Source organism: Myotis davidii, unplaced genomic scaffold (genome assembly GCF_000327345.1).
Source record: "Myotis davidii unplaced genomic scaffold, ASM32734v1 scaffold290, whole genome shotgun sequence".
In the NCBI taxonomy this organism is placed as follows: domain Eukaryota; kingdom Metazoa; phylum Chordata; class Mammalia; order Chiroptera; family Vespertilionidae; genus Myotis; species Myotis davidii.
This window is the reverse complement of record NW_006285049.1, coordinates 6743990-6762016: the sequence shown is the minus strand read 5'-3', so window position 1 is coordinate 6762016 and position 18027 is coordinate 6743990. Positions and strand designations below refer to the sequence as shown.

General features: G+C 37.4%; 1 protein-coding gene across 1 annotated transcript in view; it reads right to left on the bottom strand.

The window, feature by feature from the left end:
* Positions 1-1911: 1911 nt before the first annotated feature.
* The window catches only part of LOC102772058 (YY1-associated factor 2), an 82946-nt gene continuing 66830 nt past the window's right edge, over positions 1912-18027 (bottom strand). Inside the window, exons 3-4 of the mRNA XM_006755578.1 lie at positions 5720-5872; positions 1912-4364 (exon numbers count right to left, since the gene is read on the bottom strand). Of these exons, the coding sequence (XP_006755641.1) occupies positions 4127-4364; positions 5720-5872 (391 nt within the window). The 3' untranslated portion in view covers positions 1912-4126. The remainder of the gene's footprint in view (positions 4365-5719; positions 5873-18027) is intronic.

The window sequence follows — 18027 nt, the reverse complement described above, 5'->3', positions numbered from 1 at the left end:
CCTAGCCAGCGCCTTGTACACAAAACATACCCAATAAATGTTCAGAGTTGAATAATACTGATGTAAAGAAAACCTAGATTAGGAAAATACTGGAAAGTATTACAATGGAAGAACAGTTACTATAATCTCCAACTCCTACTAACATTGGGGCAGGGATCACCACCAGAGAAGATTCAGAACATGAAACGTCCATGGCACTGAAAGCTTCCAAAGCTGTCTTTGTTTTTTTTCATAGAGGTACCTGCATTGTCACAGCATTTCGTATGCTCCAGGGTTGGCCTATTCCATAAAGGCAGGAATATCTGCACTGGCTAAGTAGAATGCCATATTAGAAACATAATGCCTAAATTACCTGGGTTAGTGGGGATGTGAGTTCAGGGAAGTATTCCTATAATTCAAGGTAAAACTTCTCCATGGCAGCTTTTTAAAATTAACTGGCTTTGAAGAAAACTGTTCTAAAGTTATCACATACTGCTGCCCTAGTAAAAAGTCTACTAAACACCACTGAAACTTTAATGACTGAGTCATTATGATGATTTATCACAGAATGTTTTTCAAGTATTTTCAGAGACAGACATATTCTAAGTTCCATTTGTTCTCTCTCCCTCCCCCTCCAACCCCCTCTTGCTCCTAGTGATATTTCTCTATCATCCAGATAGCACCCCAATGCCCCATTTTCTAATTTCTGCTATTAGTTGTGCTTTGTTTTTCCCCTTCTTCCCTCATTTTCTCCCATTCTTACTCTCCCTTGCCTTCGATATTAGTAGGGCTTATTTTTTCATCAATAGCAACTGAGGGAATTCTTTTCCTTCTGCTTTTACAAAATGATCCTATATTCTGCAACCTTCGTTGTCTCTTGATTCTGCTCAGCTATATTTGACACAGATCACTTTTCTACACGTTAATTTTCTACATTTGTTGTTCCAGACAACTGAAGGTGCCTCTGATTAAGGGGGGGAGGGCAATGCTAACAGGTCAAAGTATTATTTTATGGTTATCCTTATCCTTATCCTTACACAAACTCACTTTTCTTTTTTCGCTTAATTTTCAAAGTACAGTACAGAAATTGTCATCCATTTCACTGCTCCTACATCAGGTCTTAAAAGATTCTGGAAAAAAGATAAGTTGCAGACCAAAAAAATAAGTAAAAAAGGGCCTTGGTAGAAACTAAAACTTCTAGACCATTTAGCATTAATGCATATAATATGAAGAAACTACATTTTTAAGCAATAAGGCTTTTTACCTAAAAGAAAGGTAATAAGTATGCAATCAACTTAGAAAAGCTGAGGTTTTTCTTCCTTTCTCATTGTTTTCACTTTGTCTGCTATCATCACTATAATCTTAGGAAAGCATTTAATAAATATAAAACCTTTATTAAGTCAACTATTTCTACTGTGTAATACAAAAGGCTTTAAGAGTATGTATTCTTGTATGCCTCAAATTATATCTTCACTCTTATATCAAAATAAGGTAATAAACTCTGAAAAACATCCAAATTCTTTTTGTATGGAATTTGGATAAAAGAACCCACTGCTACTATCGCAGGGTAAATTGATGAAACAGAGCTAAAAATGCACCCTAAGCCCAGGTTCTGAATCTTTTTGCATATTTTAATATTAGGTTTTAAGGTGGGATTTGGGCCTGCGTCCTCGTTTGGAAGTGTTTGAGGTAGGGTGATATGAAGGCAGGCGATGATAATTATCATTAATGAAAGGAAAACAAAATTTTAAACTAGGCAACTCAGTTCATTTCTGCTGTCTCCTAGTGCATACCATCAGGTTCTTTAATTATGGAAAAATAGCTGGTCTAGGATCAGAGCAAACATCTGATGCAGAAAATTCAGTGTAACCTATAGAACACAATTCCTTTCTGTAATACAAGAGGGTATGGAAATGATTTCTGTTACAAATTTATTTTTGTAATGAAATTTTACCAGTTAAGATAGTAATGGCTCACATTTATTAAGCATCTAGTATATGTCAGGTAATTGTTAAGAACTTTATATGGATTGACACTTAATCATCCCAACAACCCTATGAGTCAGATATGAGTATCATCACCCTGTTTAATAGATGGGAAGTGACCCTGAGTAATAAGTAATTTACTCAAGGTCCCTTAGGTTCTACAACAGGGATTCAAATGCCAAACACCAGTTAGTACTTTAATTTCCATGCTACATTATCTCCCCACCAATATAGAAAGATGACTATGCCACCCCCATTCAGGTAAAATCCCACCCTCTGTCAGATTTGTCTCTTTTGCAGTCCATTGAAAATACATTCTGAAAGTATTTGAATATCATCAGAAGACCCAGTACCTCTAAAGCATAGTTTTGACTTAAAATTTATAATATTTTCCCTATTATTATTTGTAATTTTTGCTATGTCTAAAAATAAGCATATTTTAAAAAACATCTGAAATATGGTAAAAAAAAAATAAGACAGAAAAAAATTCATGTTTTTTAAAAGAACATAACCAGTTAGTTGAAGTTCCACTGAAAGTATCTGATAATAAAAACAAATTTTAATTTTTCATTTAACAACACTAAAGAATGAGGTATATAAATGTTTTAATCACAGACTTTTACTGTATGCAATTAACTATATTTCACAACTAGCATCTTACAAAAAAGACAGTACCATTGTGCCTGTAAAAAGTACTGCAATAAAACAGAAAATTACATTATCACATGAAACCACCATATATCACAACTGTCAGGGTCTACAGTTTTATTTTTTTCTTAAAATGCTATCATGATGTCTTTATGTGATATCTTGTATCCAAGTTATGTTGTTAAGTTCATTGATATTGCAGAAGTCTCCTACAGGTGGCTATATATTAAGTAAATGGCTAAGAAAAAGCAGGAGACCTTAGGAGAATTTAAGAAGTACTGTGTGGTTTCTAGGTTTGATTTTTAAATATAACATAAAACACTTTATTAGTTGTAAACAAAAATGCAAAATCTGTAGTCATAAAAATATTTTATTCATAACTTTACATAATAGTACGTGGAGCTGTAAATATTTATTTTGGGATATTGATAAATGCATAAACTGGCAGCTGTGTCTGAAAATAGGGCACTATGATTTTCATAAGAATTGTTACATTTAATAAGAGGCCAATTAAACTGATTTAAAACTAGTCTTTTTCCCAGTTCTGTGCAACAGTTGTCATTTCTGTATTTATTAGATTCATACTTCTATAACCCTGGATAAAGTTTGGGGCGAGGAAACAGTGATAGAACTATTAAGTTAAAGCTTTTCCAAAACTGCAGCTTTTAAAATATGGCAGGTTTCTTTTCTCTTCTGCTTTTGTCAAATGCTTATAATTATTTGAATTTTAATATTTTATATAATACAGAAAATACCAGTGTTCAATGACAATAGCACTAAACTTGAATTATAAAGCTAAATAATCAATGTTTTATTGTTTACTAGTCTGAGAGTAAACATTACAACAAATGAATGTTTTGAAAGCAAAAAAAAAAAAAAAGCAAAAAAAAAAAAAAAAAAGGAGGTAAAACCAGAAACAAAATTCAGGAAAAAATAATTTAGCAAAATGTGTCAAAAATATTGGCAACGGTTCATACAAATTCTTTATTTAATAACAGTTTTTCTATTTAACCACACCAAGTACCAGCAGGTGTATTAAGAGGATAGCCATTAAGAAAATCCTGTTGCAGCAATAGTTGATTAAGTTGATCTTTGACTTGTATACATATAACTATTTGTTTCACAATTCTCAAATAATACATATTTAGGCAGGTTGCACTATGTTATAAAAATTTAACTTCGTTACATGCCAATAGTAGAGAATTCAAGAATTATGTGTTAGAATTCACTAAACTAAAAGTGAAAATAGACTTACCAATAACACTGCATAATGAATAATTCAACCACATTTTCATGGCACCTTTAATTGTGGAGACCAAAATGTTAAAGTCTGGAAATGTTTGGTAGGCATAGATTGCAATCAAATCTAACAAATTCTAACAAATTTCTCTTTTATGTAAAATGCAAATTATGAATTGTGCATGAATGTGTTTGTCATGAAAATGTGGTACTTCTTGGCATAATCTGTATATTTGCATGATATGAATGAACTAAGAAATTGGAGAAAATAAACTTTAATGGGATTCTCCATTCAATGATGAGGCTTCTCCTCTAGGTGAAGATGACCTGGACATTCCCCTCTCTGTGTTATCAGGACTAGAGCCACTCTGATTGTGCTGATCTGCAGAAGCAGCACTAGATGCAGGCGGTGACTTCGTTTTCTCCTTAAAGTCTGTAATAATGACTGTCAGATCTCCAACGGTAACTTCCAAATGCTGAGCACTACTCCGATCCACATTTTTCAATCTTGGCCTAAACACACAAAAGATGATATAATTTTAAACTAGCTTTTCTGGCTACTAACTTTCTGTGCACATAATGAACAAGTTAGGTAAGAACAACAAAATGAACATATCTATGTTTAAAGCTCTACATTCATGTGTATCTAGCCACAAAATATCATTAAATGTTTCAAATCATTAACATTAATCAAACTACTCACTCATGAATCTTCTTCGTGACAAAAAACTGTGACACTGGAAATAAGAGGCTGGCTCTTAATTGTACTTTTATAGCTTTATCATAATTTTGCAGATAGGTTACCAATTTTTTTTAAAACAAATGTTGTAGAAGGGCAATGATATAGTTACATCAGAGAGGAAGCTGGTAACAGCTAAGGTTACGTTATATGCAGGGCTATTACTCCATTGATGTGCGTGGCTAAGGGCATCAAGATTGTCTATTCTGCCTGAACCATGACCATTTTGACTGATTAAAGCCCATGCAAATATCTGTGAATACTGTGACTATTACTCCTGGCTTTATGAGTGAAAAAGAAATGACTCAAACACAAATGTCTTTTAATCTAGTGAAAAACACACACACATCCTCACATTTAAGCTCATATTTGTGGCCTCTGTGTTTAACTTCTAGTACAGTAGGTCCTCGGGTTATGTTGGCTAGCCGTTCCCATGGCGCAAGGTAACACGATTTTCGCCGTTAGTCGGATCCCACCTACATAAGCACCTAAGTCACTCACATGAGGCACATGCACAGCAGTAATGAAGTGAAACAGTAAAAAAAAAAATTCAAAAGAAAGATAACAATCCCTGACCTTTACTTGTGATAAATAAGTAATAAAAAACATGAAGCACATATGTACATATGTTGAAATGACGGAACTTTTCTTTTTTTTTTTTAAATATATTTTATTGATTTTTTACAGAGAGGAAGGGAGAGAGACAGAGAGTTAGAAACATCGATGAGAGAGAGACATCGATCAGCTGCCTCCTGCACATCTCCCACTGGGGATGTGCCCGCAACCCAGGTACATGCCCCTGACCGGAATCGAACCTGGGACCCTTCAGTCCGCAGGCCGATGCTCTATCCACTGAGCCAAACCGGTTTCGGCAACTTTTCTTTTTTAATAAATAAATGGGAGATGGTGACATCATAACCACGAAACGACGTACGTCAAGTCCGACATAACCCGAGGACTGTCTGTACATCTTTCAAACTACAAAAAACCCCACCAAAACCAATTTCATGATACTTTACAATAAAGGAGATGAAATCTTTTACTTCTACTTCGTACATATTATATTAAAAGAGATAAAATGGTTAATTTTATTATTTCAAAGGTACCACAAAATATTTAAAAAATTTACCTGGTTTTCTTATGACTGTTCTTTTTGCTAGTTGTTTCCTTTTCACTCTTTTCTTTTTCTACTTTATCTTTTTTCTCTTTCTTTGACTGTGTAGGGGGCACAAACTGCTGAGTAACCTGCTGTGCAACCAACTGGGAGACAGGTCGAGGTTTCCTGTGTATATGTTAAAAAGAAAGTTTTTAAAAATTATTATAACTTAAGAATACATATTCTTTATGAGAAAATAGCTCAAATTATGAGACTATATATTATAAATTTCAAGTATAAAAATTCTTCATATGCAAGGTAATTCAGATGTGCAATTTAACAATTTAATAACATTGTTTTTCCAACCCAACAAAAGTTCCATATAATAAAAGCCGCTAAGTGTCCGGTCATCCATTCAACCAATCAAAGCATGATATGCTAAGACCGCTCAACCGCTCACTATGATGTGCACTGACCACCGGGGGCAGAGGCTCCGACTGGTATGTTAGTTTGCTGCTGAGGTCTGGACGATCGGGACTGAGCAAGATGGGCCAGACATGACCTGGAGCCCTCCCTGGCTGGCCAACCTCCTGTGTCCCTCCCTGGCCCCGATGGTGCACTAGTGAGGTCCCTTGGCCTGTCTTGTGCCCTCTCGCAATCCGGGACCCCTCGGGGGATGTCAGAGAGCCAGTTTCAGCCCGATCCTGCAGGCCAGGTCAAGGGACCCCACTGGTGCACAAATTTGTGCACCGGGCCTCTAGTAGAAATATAATAGCTAAAAGTTATAGCCCAAGATATATGGTCAAACCAATAGAATATAACATACATAAATCAATATGAAATTATTAAAAATATGTATCAAACTGAATGTTCATAGGGAAGCACACATAAAGATGCACAAATTTTAAAAATTAAACTTGAAAGTTTACACTGAAATAACATTTTATCCTTCCTCCCTCAGAGAAGGAAATATCTAACCATCTGTGACTATGACTATTTGTTTTTTCCTTTAAAATCTTTCATTTATTCACTTAATAAATATTTGAGTGTTGAAATTTCTCAGTCATTATTGCTCAATTTCTTGAGGTGCCTTATCTATTCTAGCCACAAGATCACCATGCTTTTTTGACCTTGGAGATCTGCCCAGTCTTTTGACACATGCCTCCTCACTCACTTATTCATTAAAAAAACATTTACTGAGAAACTACTGTAGAATCTGCACAGAGATATCTGAAATGTTGGCTGGCTTTAATCTTTGGTGCCAGTACAAGCTATCACTCTATAGGCCTAGATCAAGGATCCCTCCAGCTTTATGGTAGAACTTGGGCAATTAAAGTCAAGATTCAAAGTTAAGTAATCTCTAAGTTCTTAAAATGAGAGAGAAAAAAGACTGAGAAAGGGAAAAGGGAAGGAAGGAAAAAGTTAGGGAGCATAAGACAAAAATACATTTCAACAGATGGGTCTATAAACAATAGTTAATTTTATTGTCTGGAAAATCCTGACCCTATTTTGGTCAGTAGAGTTACAAAAAAAACCAAAAAAACACTTTTTTTTTCTTCTTTTGGTTTCTCTAGACAAGCAAGACAAAATAGAAACCAATGAGAAAATACTGCAAAATCTACAATCAAAGCTGCACAGAGGAATCCTTTGAAGGAGGAAACAGGAAACAGTATGTAAAACAGATTTCAGCAGATGGGAAATTAATTTTGTTTAGAGCCTAAACAGTCTTAAGTACAGGAAGAAAATCCAGGAAAGATGTCCAATACACAAGTAGGGTTGACATATAAATCACGGTTAGTGATGTAGATTAAGAGTTACACAAATTAAAGTGGCACTGAAACATGGCAAGTGATGGCTGAGCTTATTTAAGAAATGAATTTTTTAAAAAAGGGGTTAAAGGAATGGTTCTCAAATTTACATACAACGGGATCACCTGGAAGACTTAGCCCCATTCCCAGGGTTTCTGAGTTCAGTAGGCCCGAAGTAGTGCAATAATTTGCATTTCTAACTAGTTTCCAAGCCAAGCTATGCCTCTGGTCTGGCCACCACACTTTGTGAAAAAGCTTTAAGAAATGTAATATATTAGTACTACTGGAGCATAAAGTTTGAGATGAAAATCAGGGAGTGGCAGAGAAATAAAAAGAGCAAGGCTGGATGGCCAGGCAGGAACCCAATAATGAAAACCCAGGAAGGAAGTTTGATTTACCCTTAATAGATGGAAGAGCATTGAAGAAATTCAGATTTGAATTTTACAAAGATTACTGGCAGCAGTCTTAAGAGGAAAGGTACAAAAGACGCAGGGAAACTGTTAAGAAGCTACTTTAATGGATCGAGCAAAATTAAAAGGGGCTTGAACTAAGGAAGCAGCAGTGGTTTTATTTAAGACAGACTAAAGAAGCATGGTCAAGGGGACACGATGACTAGCCAGATGTGATTTTTCTCACTTCACAACCAACAAACATTCCTTTAGCAAAACAGAGAGAAACCCTTGCCCTCCTGTAGCCAACTTTCTGTGGGGGGCATAAAAAAAGAAAAAACAGTCTCTGATGCTAAAAATGCTATATAAATAAATAAAGTAAGGATCATAGGGAGTGTTGGGGAAGGAGATGCAGTTTTAATTTTGTCTTGTTTCTACTTCTAAAATAAACTCCACAAGTAAAGAGATGGTATTACATACCACTGTTTAACTAATACCCAGCACAGTACTGAAAAAATACTAGACACTTAATATTTGTGCTTGGCTGATGTGGCCCAGTGGTTGACCATCAACTCATGAACCAAGAGGGCTCAGTTTGATTCCTGGTCAGGGCACATACCTGAGTTATGGGCTCGATCCCCAGTAGGGGGCGTGCAGGAGGCAGCTGATCGATGTTTCTCATTATGTTTCTATCTCTCTATCCCTCTCCCTTTCTCTCTCTCTAAGAAACTCAATAAAAGCATATAAAAATATTTTCTGAAGAATGAGTGAATAATAAAATCAGGTTTAATGAGGGAGAAAGATTTATTTTTTTAAGAAAAGGAGTCCAGTAATGTCTAAGCTTAGTCATTGTTCAGGATCACTACACAGAAGTAAACAAATAATGAAAAAGAGCAGCAAGAATTAATTTCTCTTTTAATAATGCTGGAATATAGAAAGAAAAAGCTAAAAGGTGTGGTAGAGTTGAGAAAAGATTTGTTTAGACTAGGGCCTAGTGAATAGTGCGTCACCTAAAATCAAAGTCACCCCAAGATATAAAATGCAACTGAGGTGTAGTAATCATTTTGTCTCCAAGTCATTAAGGATCTCTGAATCTATTTTTTCCATAACAAATGAAGGTTTGACAATTTCCTTTCTTACATTTTGTAATGTTGCTCCCTTCTGCAACCCAAAATGTAATGCAAAATAAATTTCCAAAATGGTTAATGAATAAAACTGAATTACAATAAAATTGCAAACATTCATATAAATTTACATTCTTTTGAACCTAGTATAAAATCCTGTAGTTTCAAGCAATCAATAATTGATGTTATTCAGGAGCCATTAATACTAACTTAAAATATAAAATTTATTTATATTCTGTTTACTTAGTGCTGCCTTTAAGTAAAGTTGATTATTTTTCTAGGTGTTTTGGATTCATTAATTACCTCAATACCCAAAAGCAGTTTTTTTCCATAAGATCTAAATATCTCAATCTTGGACACTCTAAATCATGAAGATTTTCAGGAATATAACATTGTGCCGTGGTTAGGTAAAAAATGTTTTTATAACATGATCAATCACTCCCCCTTCCCTCCAGCATGTCTCCAAGTGGGGACCCAACTATTCTGTGACACTGTTCCTCAACATTCTCACTCCCACTTCTGTGAGAAAGGGATAATCCTAATTCCCCAACTTCATGAATCTTACAACTGCTGCTTTTCATATTTTACAAGCTTTATGTCTCCATAATCTTTCTAGGATCATTTTTCCTTTTATATGGCCCATATAAAATATGAGTCCATTAGTGTAAAAATAAAAGCATATTAGTAGAGAAGGTTTTGTTTCATTAAGCCAGGAGGTTGAGTTAAATAAATAAATTCTTTTTTAAAAAAAAAACACCTTGATTGATTGATTTTAGAGAAGAAGTAAGGACAAGGGAGAGAGAAAGGTATGAAGGGAGAGAGGGAGGAGAAACATCAATTTGTTGTTCCACTTATTCATGCACCCATTGGTTGATTCTTGTATGTGTCCTGACTGGGGATCGAACTTGCAATGTTGGAATATCGAGATGATGCTTTAACCAACTGAGCTATCTGGCCAGGGCACTAATTTATCTTCTAAATGAGATATGAATCTAGAATTTTTCTAAGTGTTTAAGTCTCCGTGGTAAGAGCAAAATAATAAACATATACTCTCCTACAAGGCAAAACCAACTCAGAAAGAACAATTATTTAAACTGCTCAGGTGAGAGACTGGAATCAGAAAACAAACTAGAAGACTACCACGTCAAAATAGAAATGAAGTGATAGTAATAAGGACCTATTCTACGGCATAGTCAGGGGAATGGAACTGAAGCAGTGAATCTATTGACATTTCAGAAGGATAATACAACCAGATATGTGCTGAATAAGAAGGATAAAGAACAACACCCCCTCCTCAAGAGAAATAAAACTGAAAGAAATGGGGAATTAGGAAGCACAGTGCTATGGACAGAATGTTTGTGTCCCTCCTCCCCACATTCACATATGAAATCCTATCCCCTAAGGTGATAGTATTATAGGTGGAGCCTTTGGGAGATGATTAAGTCATGCAGGTAGAGCCATCATGAATGGGATTGATGCTGTCATAAAAGAGGCCACAGAGAGAGATCCTTTGCCCTTTCTACCACGTGAGGACACAGTGAGAAATTGGCTGTTAAAGAGAAGTGTGTCCTCATTAGACACTGAATCTGCCAGTGGCATGATCTTGAACTTCCCAGTCTCAAGAACTGTGAAAAATAAATGTTTGTTGTTTATGTCCCACACAGTCGATGGTATTGTTGCTAGAGCAGCTCAAAAGAACTAAGACCCGTAGTTGCAGAAAGCCAAGAACAGGGCTATTCTAAACAAGAAGAAGTGATGAACTTGGTGTTGGGCATGTTGGCGTTTTAGATTTTTAAAATACTAGTAGCCCTGTGCACGAATCCATGCACCAGTAGGTTTCTGCCACCCTCCTGTAGCTCTCCATCTGCTGCCCCACCCTCCTGAAGCTCTGCCTGCTGCCCCACCCTCCTGTAGCTCCCCCTGCCCTCTTCATAGCTTGCTGCCCTGCCCCCTCTTGTAGCTCTCTGCAGCCCACTTGTACCTCGCTGGCCCACCCTCCTGCTGATCTGTGATCTGATCTTGATGCGATTGGTCATTATGCCTCAGGGCATAATGGCTAATTGGCATATTCCTCTCTTATTATATAGGACTAGAGGCCTGGTGCACAAAATTTGTGCAGGGGGGGGGGTCCCTCAGCCTGGCCTGTGCCTTCTCACAGTCTGGGACCGCTCGGGGAATGTCCACCTGCTGGCTTAGGCCCGCTCCCTGGGGTGTCGGGCCTAAGCTGGCAGTCAGACATCCCTCTGGCAGCCCGGGAGCCCTGGGGTGATGTCCACTTGCCAGCGGAGAGCAGGCGTAAGCTGCAGTTGCGGCATTAGGAAGGTTGAGAACCACTGCTCTAGAGGCTACATGAGCTCTAAAGATTCTTCACTGAAGACAGAGGGAACATAGCTTATGATGAGCTTTTTATCCTATCATAAAGTGATTCATCTTCACCGTGCCCTGTTCAAAAGGAAGCCCTCCTATCTCCAGGGAGCTTAACAAGGTCTAACTTTGATCCCTTTTCTATTTAATGAGAAAAATAAGGAGGATAGTATGAAATCTTAGAGGTGGAAGAGAGTTTACTCAGGAAATAAGGGGCAGGATATATCATTTATAAGATATGCCTTTTTATGTTCAGGGGTTTATTATTCAGGGTTTTAACAATGCATCTGTAATACCAAAGGTTCTGTGATAAGAACGGAAAGGTCATCTAGCCGAGACTGGCTTGGCTCAGTGGATAGAGCGTCAGCCTGCGGACTGAAGGGTCCCAGGTTCGGTTCTGGTCAGGGGCATGTACCTGGGTTGTGGGCACATCCCCAGTGGGAGATGTGTGGGAGGCAGCTGATCGATGTTTCTCTCTCGTCGATGTTTCTGGCTCTCTGTCTCTCTCCCTTCCTCTCTGTGAAAAAATCAATAAAATATATTTTTTTTTAAAAAAAGGTCATCTAATAAGTAAAATAAGTGCTGTCCAGTCATATCCCAAATGCACCCTACTAGTATTATCTTCTTACATATATCATGATTAGGCTATAACTTGTGAAATACTGTATTCAAAAATTTTGGAGTCCCTATGTATCTATTTATCCATCATAAATGCCCAAATAGACTGTGTTTGGCAGGAGTGATAATTTACTGTAACATAAAAAAAGAAAACATTTCAACAACCACTTAATGGATACCTACTATTCATCAAAACATTTTAGAAGCTGTTAAACCTTCCATGTGCATAGGAGGCTTAATATATACCATTTCTAATTATGTGTCTGCCTTTCACCTCCACCACCCTCCAATACAATATGTGCTAAATATAAGAAAAATGCTTTAAGCTTGATCAATCTCATTACAAATTAGCTTAATCAAATTGAACATGCAAAAAGAAAAAAACAAACAAGACATAAAGCAATTACTGGTTCTTTTCTAAAACAGGCAGCATTACTCAGAACTCAGAAAGAAATAATCTGGTTCATGACACTAACATATATGGTAATTTGAAGCAATATAATATATTTCAATGAGTAAAATGGCTGAACTAACCCCAAATCTGAGTCTGTTGACAAAGTCCAAAAATCTAACCAAGGAAGACTGTATAAGCACCCACCCCATTGACAAATTTATTACACACTTAACACTTGTCAAGGACTAGGTGGTGTGCTGGAGATTCACTATATAACAAGACAGACTTAGTCTGTGCCCTCATAGTTTACTAAGCAGATGAGAAAGACACCACACAAAAGGAAATAAAAGTAAATTTTGTCAAAAGCACTAAGAAGAAAATGGTGTGCTGTGATAGAGCAAACAGTCAGAGGACTTATTATAGACAGGGTAGAAAGAACTTTATTTAGTTCATGTCTAAACCATCAGTACATCAGGAAAAATAGCCATTACCATGGACCCCTTTATAATGTCATTTTATGAATAACTTACAAATGAAATAAAGGAACAATGAATATTAAAAAATTTTAGTAACATAGTAAACCCAAATTTTTATTGCCTAATAATGTGACTTTAAAGGTATATAGACCTAAAAGACACAAAATTTTTATAATGTAGCTAACTTATCAGTTATTACATCTAATCCTAGAAATATATCTATCTTATAAACACTGGTTCCCTGAATTCATATACATTTGATAGGTTTTGGCTTATCTTTTTTTAAACAAACATATTTTTATTGATTTTAGAGAGAAAGGGAGAGGGAGAGCGACAGAAACATCAACGATATGATTGACTGCCTCCTGCACACCCCCTATTGGGGATCAAGCCTGCAACCTAGGCATGTGCCCTTGACTGGAATCAAACCCGGAATCCTTCAGTCCGCAGGTTGACGCTCTATCCACTGAGCCAAATTAGTTAGGGTGATTTTGGCTTATCTTTACATCCACTTCTTACCCTTGCATTGTCAAAACATTTTACTTTGAAAACATTGGTGGCTCATCATTTTTTGAAGAGAGGACAGCAATTTTCTTTGCTCCAAAATTACCAGACATTATCATTTTTACAGTAGACTAATATACATATATGTCCTCCAGTATTCATCCACTTATGAATCATATCAAGTAAATTTTGGTGTCAAATGTCATAAAAGATAAAGAATACCATCACATGTCCTAATAGCAAAACAAGATGGTTGAGGTTCACTATTGCAAAATGCTGTATGGTAGGGCACGGCTATAGGGTTAAGCCTCAGACTTACCTGTTGGCAAAGCCACAAACAAGTCTCAGCTTAGAGGGCATAGCCCTCTTAGCATAATTAGGCTTGACCTTGTAACTTACTAGATCTTATCTGGGTAGCTAATGGGCTGAGGGAGATGTAGCAAGTGCTGCCAAAACAAGTAAAACTCACAAGAATAATGTAACTATGGTGACCAATACCTGTTTACCTCTGGCTATAAAATAAAGGCTCAGCTTGCTGTCTGGGTCTCTCTCTGTGGCCTTAGCCAGGCACAGGCAATCCACCTAGAGCCAGTGGTTCTCAACCTTCTGGCCCTTTAAATACAGTTCCTCATGCTGTGACCCAACCATAAAATTCTTTTCGTTGCTTCTTCATAACTGTAATGTTGCTACTGTTATGAATCATAATGTAAATATCTGATTTGCAGGATGGTCTTAGGTGACCCCGCCAAAGGGGTCGCAATGGACAAGTTGAGAACCACTGAGACCCAGCTTTTTCCCTTTGTCTTTTCTACATCCTTCACCGCCCCCCCTCAGGCTCACTGAACCCTTGGCTGAACTGGCCCAGCACACTATATGATAAAATCCTTCCAGTTGTGAGAAACCATATTTCTTCTTTGTCCTTAAACATATATTGTTAATGTAATGACTCCTAGGAAATTGTCATTTGAAGACCTGGTCAGAGAGCTCTAGCACCATGCAGTCAACAAAGGATTAACAAACAGAGGGATAAAAACGACTCCATGTGAAGTCCCTGGATTTCTCCTCCCCAGGCTCTCAGAAGAGTATTCTCTAGGTTGGCCTGCTCAATGACTCTCCTCCTCCCAGGCTTTCTGAGGTAGATGTTAATTTGACAGTTCAGTTTTTGAGATTTTGTGATGGAGAATCAGAAGGGAAAAAAATGGAAAGAAATTGCCAGAAGAGGTTTTGGTTTTTTTGTGGGGGTTAGAGAGGTTTTGAGGAATAACTTGGGAACAAAACCATTATATGAGGGCAAAGGTAGAAAAGGGAAAATAAATGCTAAAAAAAATGCTTCTAGGGCTATGTGTCTTCTTTCACAGTATTTAAGAAATACAAATAAAGGTTTTGCTACTTTATTTTGAAATTGTAAAAAAAGAATAAATTAATTTGCAAAATAAATTTATTAGCTTTTGTGGTCTTCCTTCTGTGGATAATATTTGGTGCAAAAACCACATTTATATAATGTATTTATTTTTTAAATGGTTAAAATATTTTAAAAAGAAATGTGCATCTAATATTTGTGAAGCCCTTAAAGTACCTCTGCAGAATTGTGGTCTTCCACACTGCTCTGTAACGCTATTGATCCTTACATGGCTGTGTCCTGTCTCCCCACCAACTAGACTACATAACACCTACATGGGAAAAGATCACATCTTACCTATTGTTGTAGCCCCAGCATCTAGTATAGTAGATCTTACATGTATTAGATGCTCAATAAACATGTCTTAATATTAACAATCACTATAAATAGAATCTAAATATAATGCATAAAGACAATTATTAATCAACTATGTGAACACTGATTTGAATAGTGCCAACTTCTAAGGACTCACTTTCTTTTTATGTTTTTATCTTTTTTAAAAATTTGTCTTTATTGTTGAAAGTGTTACAGATGTTCCTTTTTTCCCCCCAATGATCTTCCTGCACCTTGCAACCATCCCCTTCCCATGACTTCAATGCACTATTGTCTGTGTCCATGGGTTATATATGTATGCATATAAGTTCTTTGGTTAATTTATTCTCACCACCCCCTTGAAAAAATTTCTGATGCCATCTTGCTTTTGAGTCATTTACTTCTCCATAAAGACAGAATGAAGAGTTTAATGTACGTCTCCTTGCTATAAAATTTTATTATTAAATCAAAGGATTAAAAGTCCTTTTTAAGGGGTTTTCCTCACCTCTAAATAATGAAATCATCTACCAGTACTATTTGACTTATCAGAAAAATTCAAGTATTAGCTATAGTAAGACCATTCAAATGTTTCTGTTACTGTTTTGCAGGATCATCATGCAAATAAAATTTTATAAGGACTCTCGATAAAACTGCAAAAACTAACACATCTCTGAAGTTGATGTAGAGACTCCTTAGCCCCCAAGTACTCAGTGTTCATGCTCAAATCCTCCGGTTATCCCTGACATGTGGCTGTGATGACTACCATGGGAAAACCATGATCCAACGTATTCACACCATGCCAATTAAATTTATACCTAAGATTCAACATACTCTTTCTTGTCACGTGCCTAAGTGTGCTTATAGAATGTATGGAACAATATCCCTCACCATTTCAAGAATCTATGCAGAGTATTTTAAAGAGTCTGCAAGGTTTCCATATATTTAATTTTCAATATCAAACACTTCTGCAGAAGCCCAAAACACAATTTCCCCTAAACTCCTGGAAGGCAGCAGCAGGAGAGACTTGATTCCTTGGCAACTACTATGATAGACCTTGGTAAGCACAGACAAAATAGATGATTACAACTGCTATAAAAACTGGTTAGAGTGTTCAGCAATTAAATCTCTGAAAAATCCCTCAAATCATTAAGCAACATCACAGTTCACTTAACTTCAAAGACCGAGGACACGCTCTAGAACAGAGGTGAGGAACCTTTTTTCTGCCAAGGGCCATTCAAATATTTACAACATCATTTGAGGGCCATACAAATTTATCAACTTAAAAATTACCCTGCTATATTTGGTCAAATATTTAATTAACTCACCCCTGCTGCCTTGGCAGGGCCAGACAAAATGATTTTACATGCCTTATATGGCCCGCAGGCCAAACATTCCCCACTTCTGTTCTAGAGCTACATTCAGATAGGTCATCTTCAACTTTTCCTTCATCTTAGCCAAATAAACATCAATTCCTTTCAATTTTTCTTCCATATTATTTATCAGTCTCATGAACACCACTATAGCTTAACTCCATGGTCGGCAAACTGCGGCTCGCGAGCCAAATGCGTCTCGTTGGCCCCTTGAGTGTGGCTCTTCCTAAGCCTTAGGAGTACCCTAATTAAGTTAATAACAATGTACCTACTTATATAGTTTAAGTTTAAAAAATTTGCCTCTGAAAAGAAATTTCAATCGTTGTACTGTTGCTATTTGGCTCTGTTGAATAATGAGTTTGCCGACCACTGGCTTAACCCAACAGCAGCTCCCTATACTATCTACTTGACTCTGTCCCTTCTCCCTTCCAATCCAAGATTACTCTTCCTGGAGTATGTATTAAACACTCACTATGTTCAAATCACTGTTCAAAGCATAGGGATAGAGCACTGAAGAAAGCTTACTTTTATAACATGTCAATATTACCATGGGATGACCTTGATTCCTATTTCACAGAGAAAATAGAGCCTACTGGATTAAAATTTCCAAAAGTTCCCATCTGTGCCCATACACTCTAACTTCCCTATCCATATTCCTATTTAAGAATATGCCTCCACCGCTCCGCTGCCGTGGCGTAGTGGTTGGGAGTCAAGCCATGAACCAGGAGATCATTCCCAGTTAGGGCACATGCCCGGGTTGTGGGCTCAATTCCTAGTGGGTGGCATGCAGGAGACAGCCGATCAATGAATTCTCTCTCATCACTAATGTTTCTACTCTCTGTCCTCTCCTCTCTGAAAGCAATAAAAAAATATTTAAAAGAAATATGCCTCGAGGAGAAACCAAGATGGTGGCATAGGTAGACACCTGAAATGGCTACCTCACACAACCACTTCAAAAATACAACTAAAAGACAAAATGGACAGCATCCAAAACCACAGGAAGGCTGGCTGAGTGGAAATTTTACAACCAGAAGGAAAGAGAAAAGCACACTGAGACTCAGAGAAGGTGCAAAAGTAAAGTGCAGAGGTACGGAGGTGCACACGGGGAAAGGGCTGGCAACTGAGGACGCGGTTATTTTTTAATCGGGAGGGAGACACAAGCTCCCGACGGCCCTGAACTCCAGTTCCAAGTGAGTCTCTGGGGATCCAGACTCATACAGGGAGAAACTGGACTGTCTGGCAGCGGGCGGAACTGGAGGGCGGCTTTCTCTCAGAGGTGCTTGCAGCGATTACCGCTGGACACTGAAACCCAGGACCTCTTAGGGCAGGGCTGAGGATCAGTCGTAGCTGTTTGCTCCACCCTGTTGATTCCCTGAGACCCCGCCCCACCCAAGCTGCTAGCAGAGGCTTTTGCATATGAATGGGCTGGGCCCTTTGAGATCTAAAATTACCTAACAAACTGCAGCTGGGTCAGAGAGAACCAGAACATCCAAAAGAAGGCCCAAGGCCCCACAGCAGCTTGCATTGCTCCACAGCTGGACCTCATCCTGGCACCTGAAAACTCCAAACAAAGCAGAGAAATC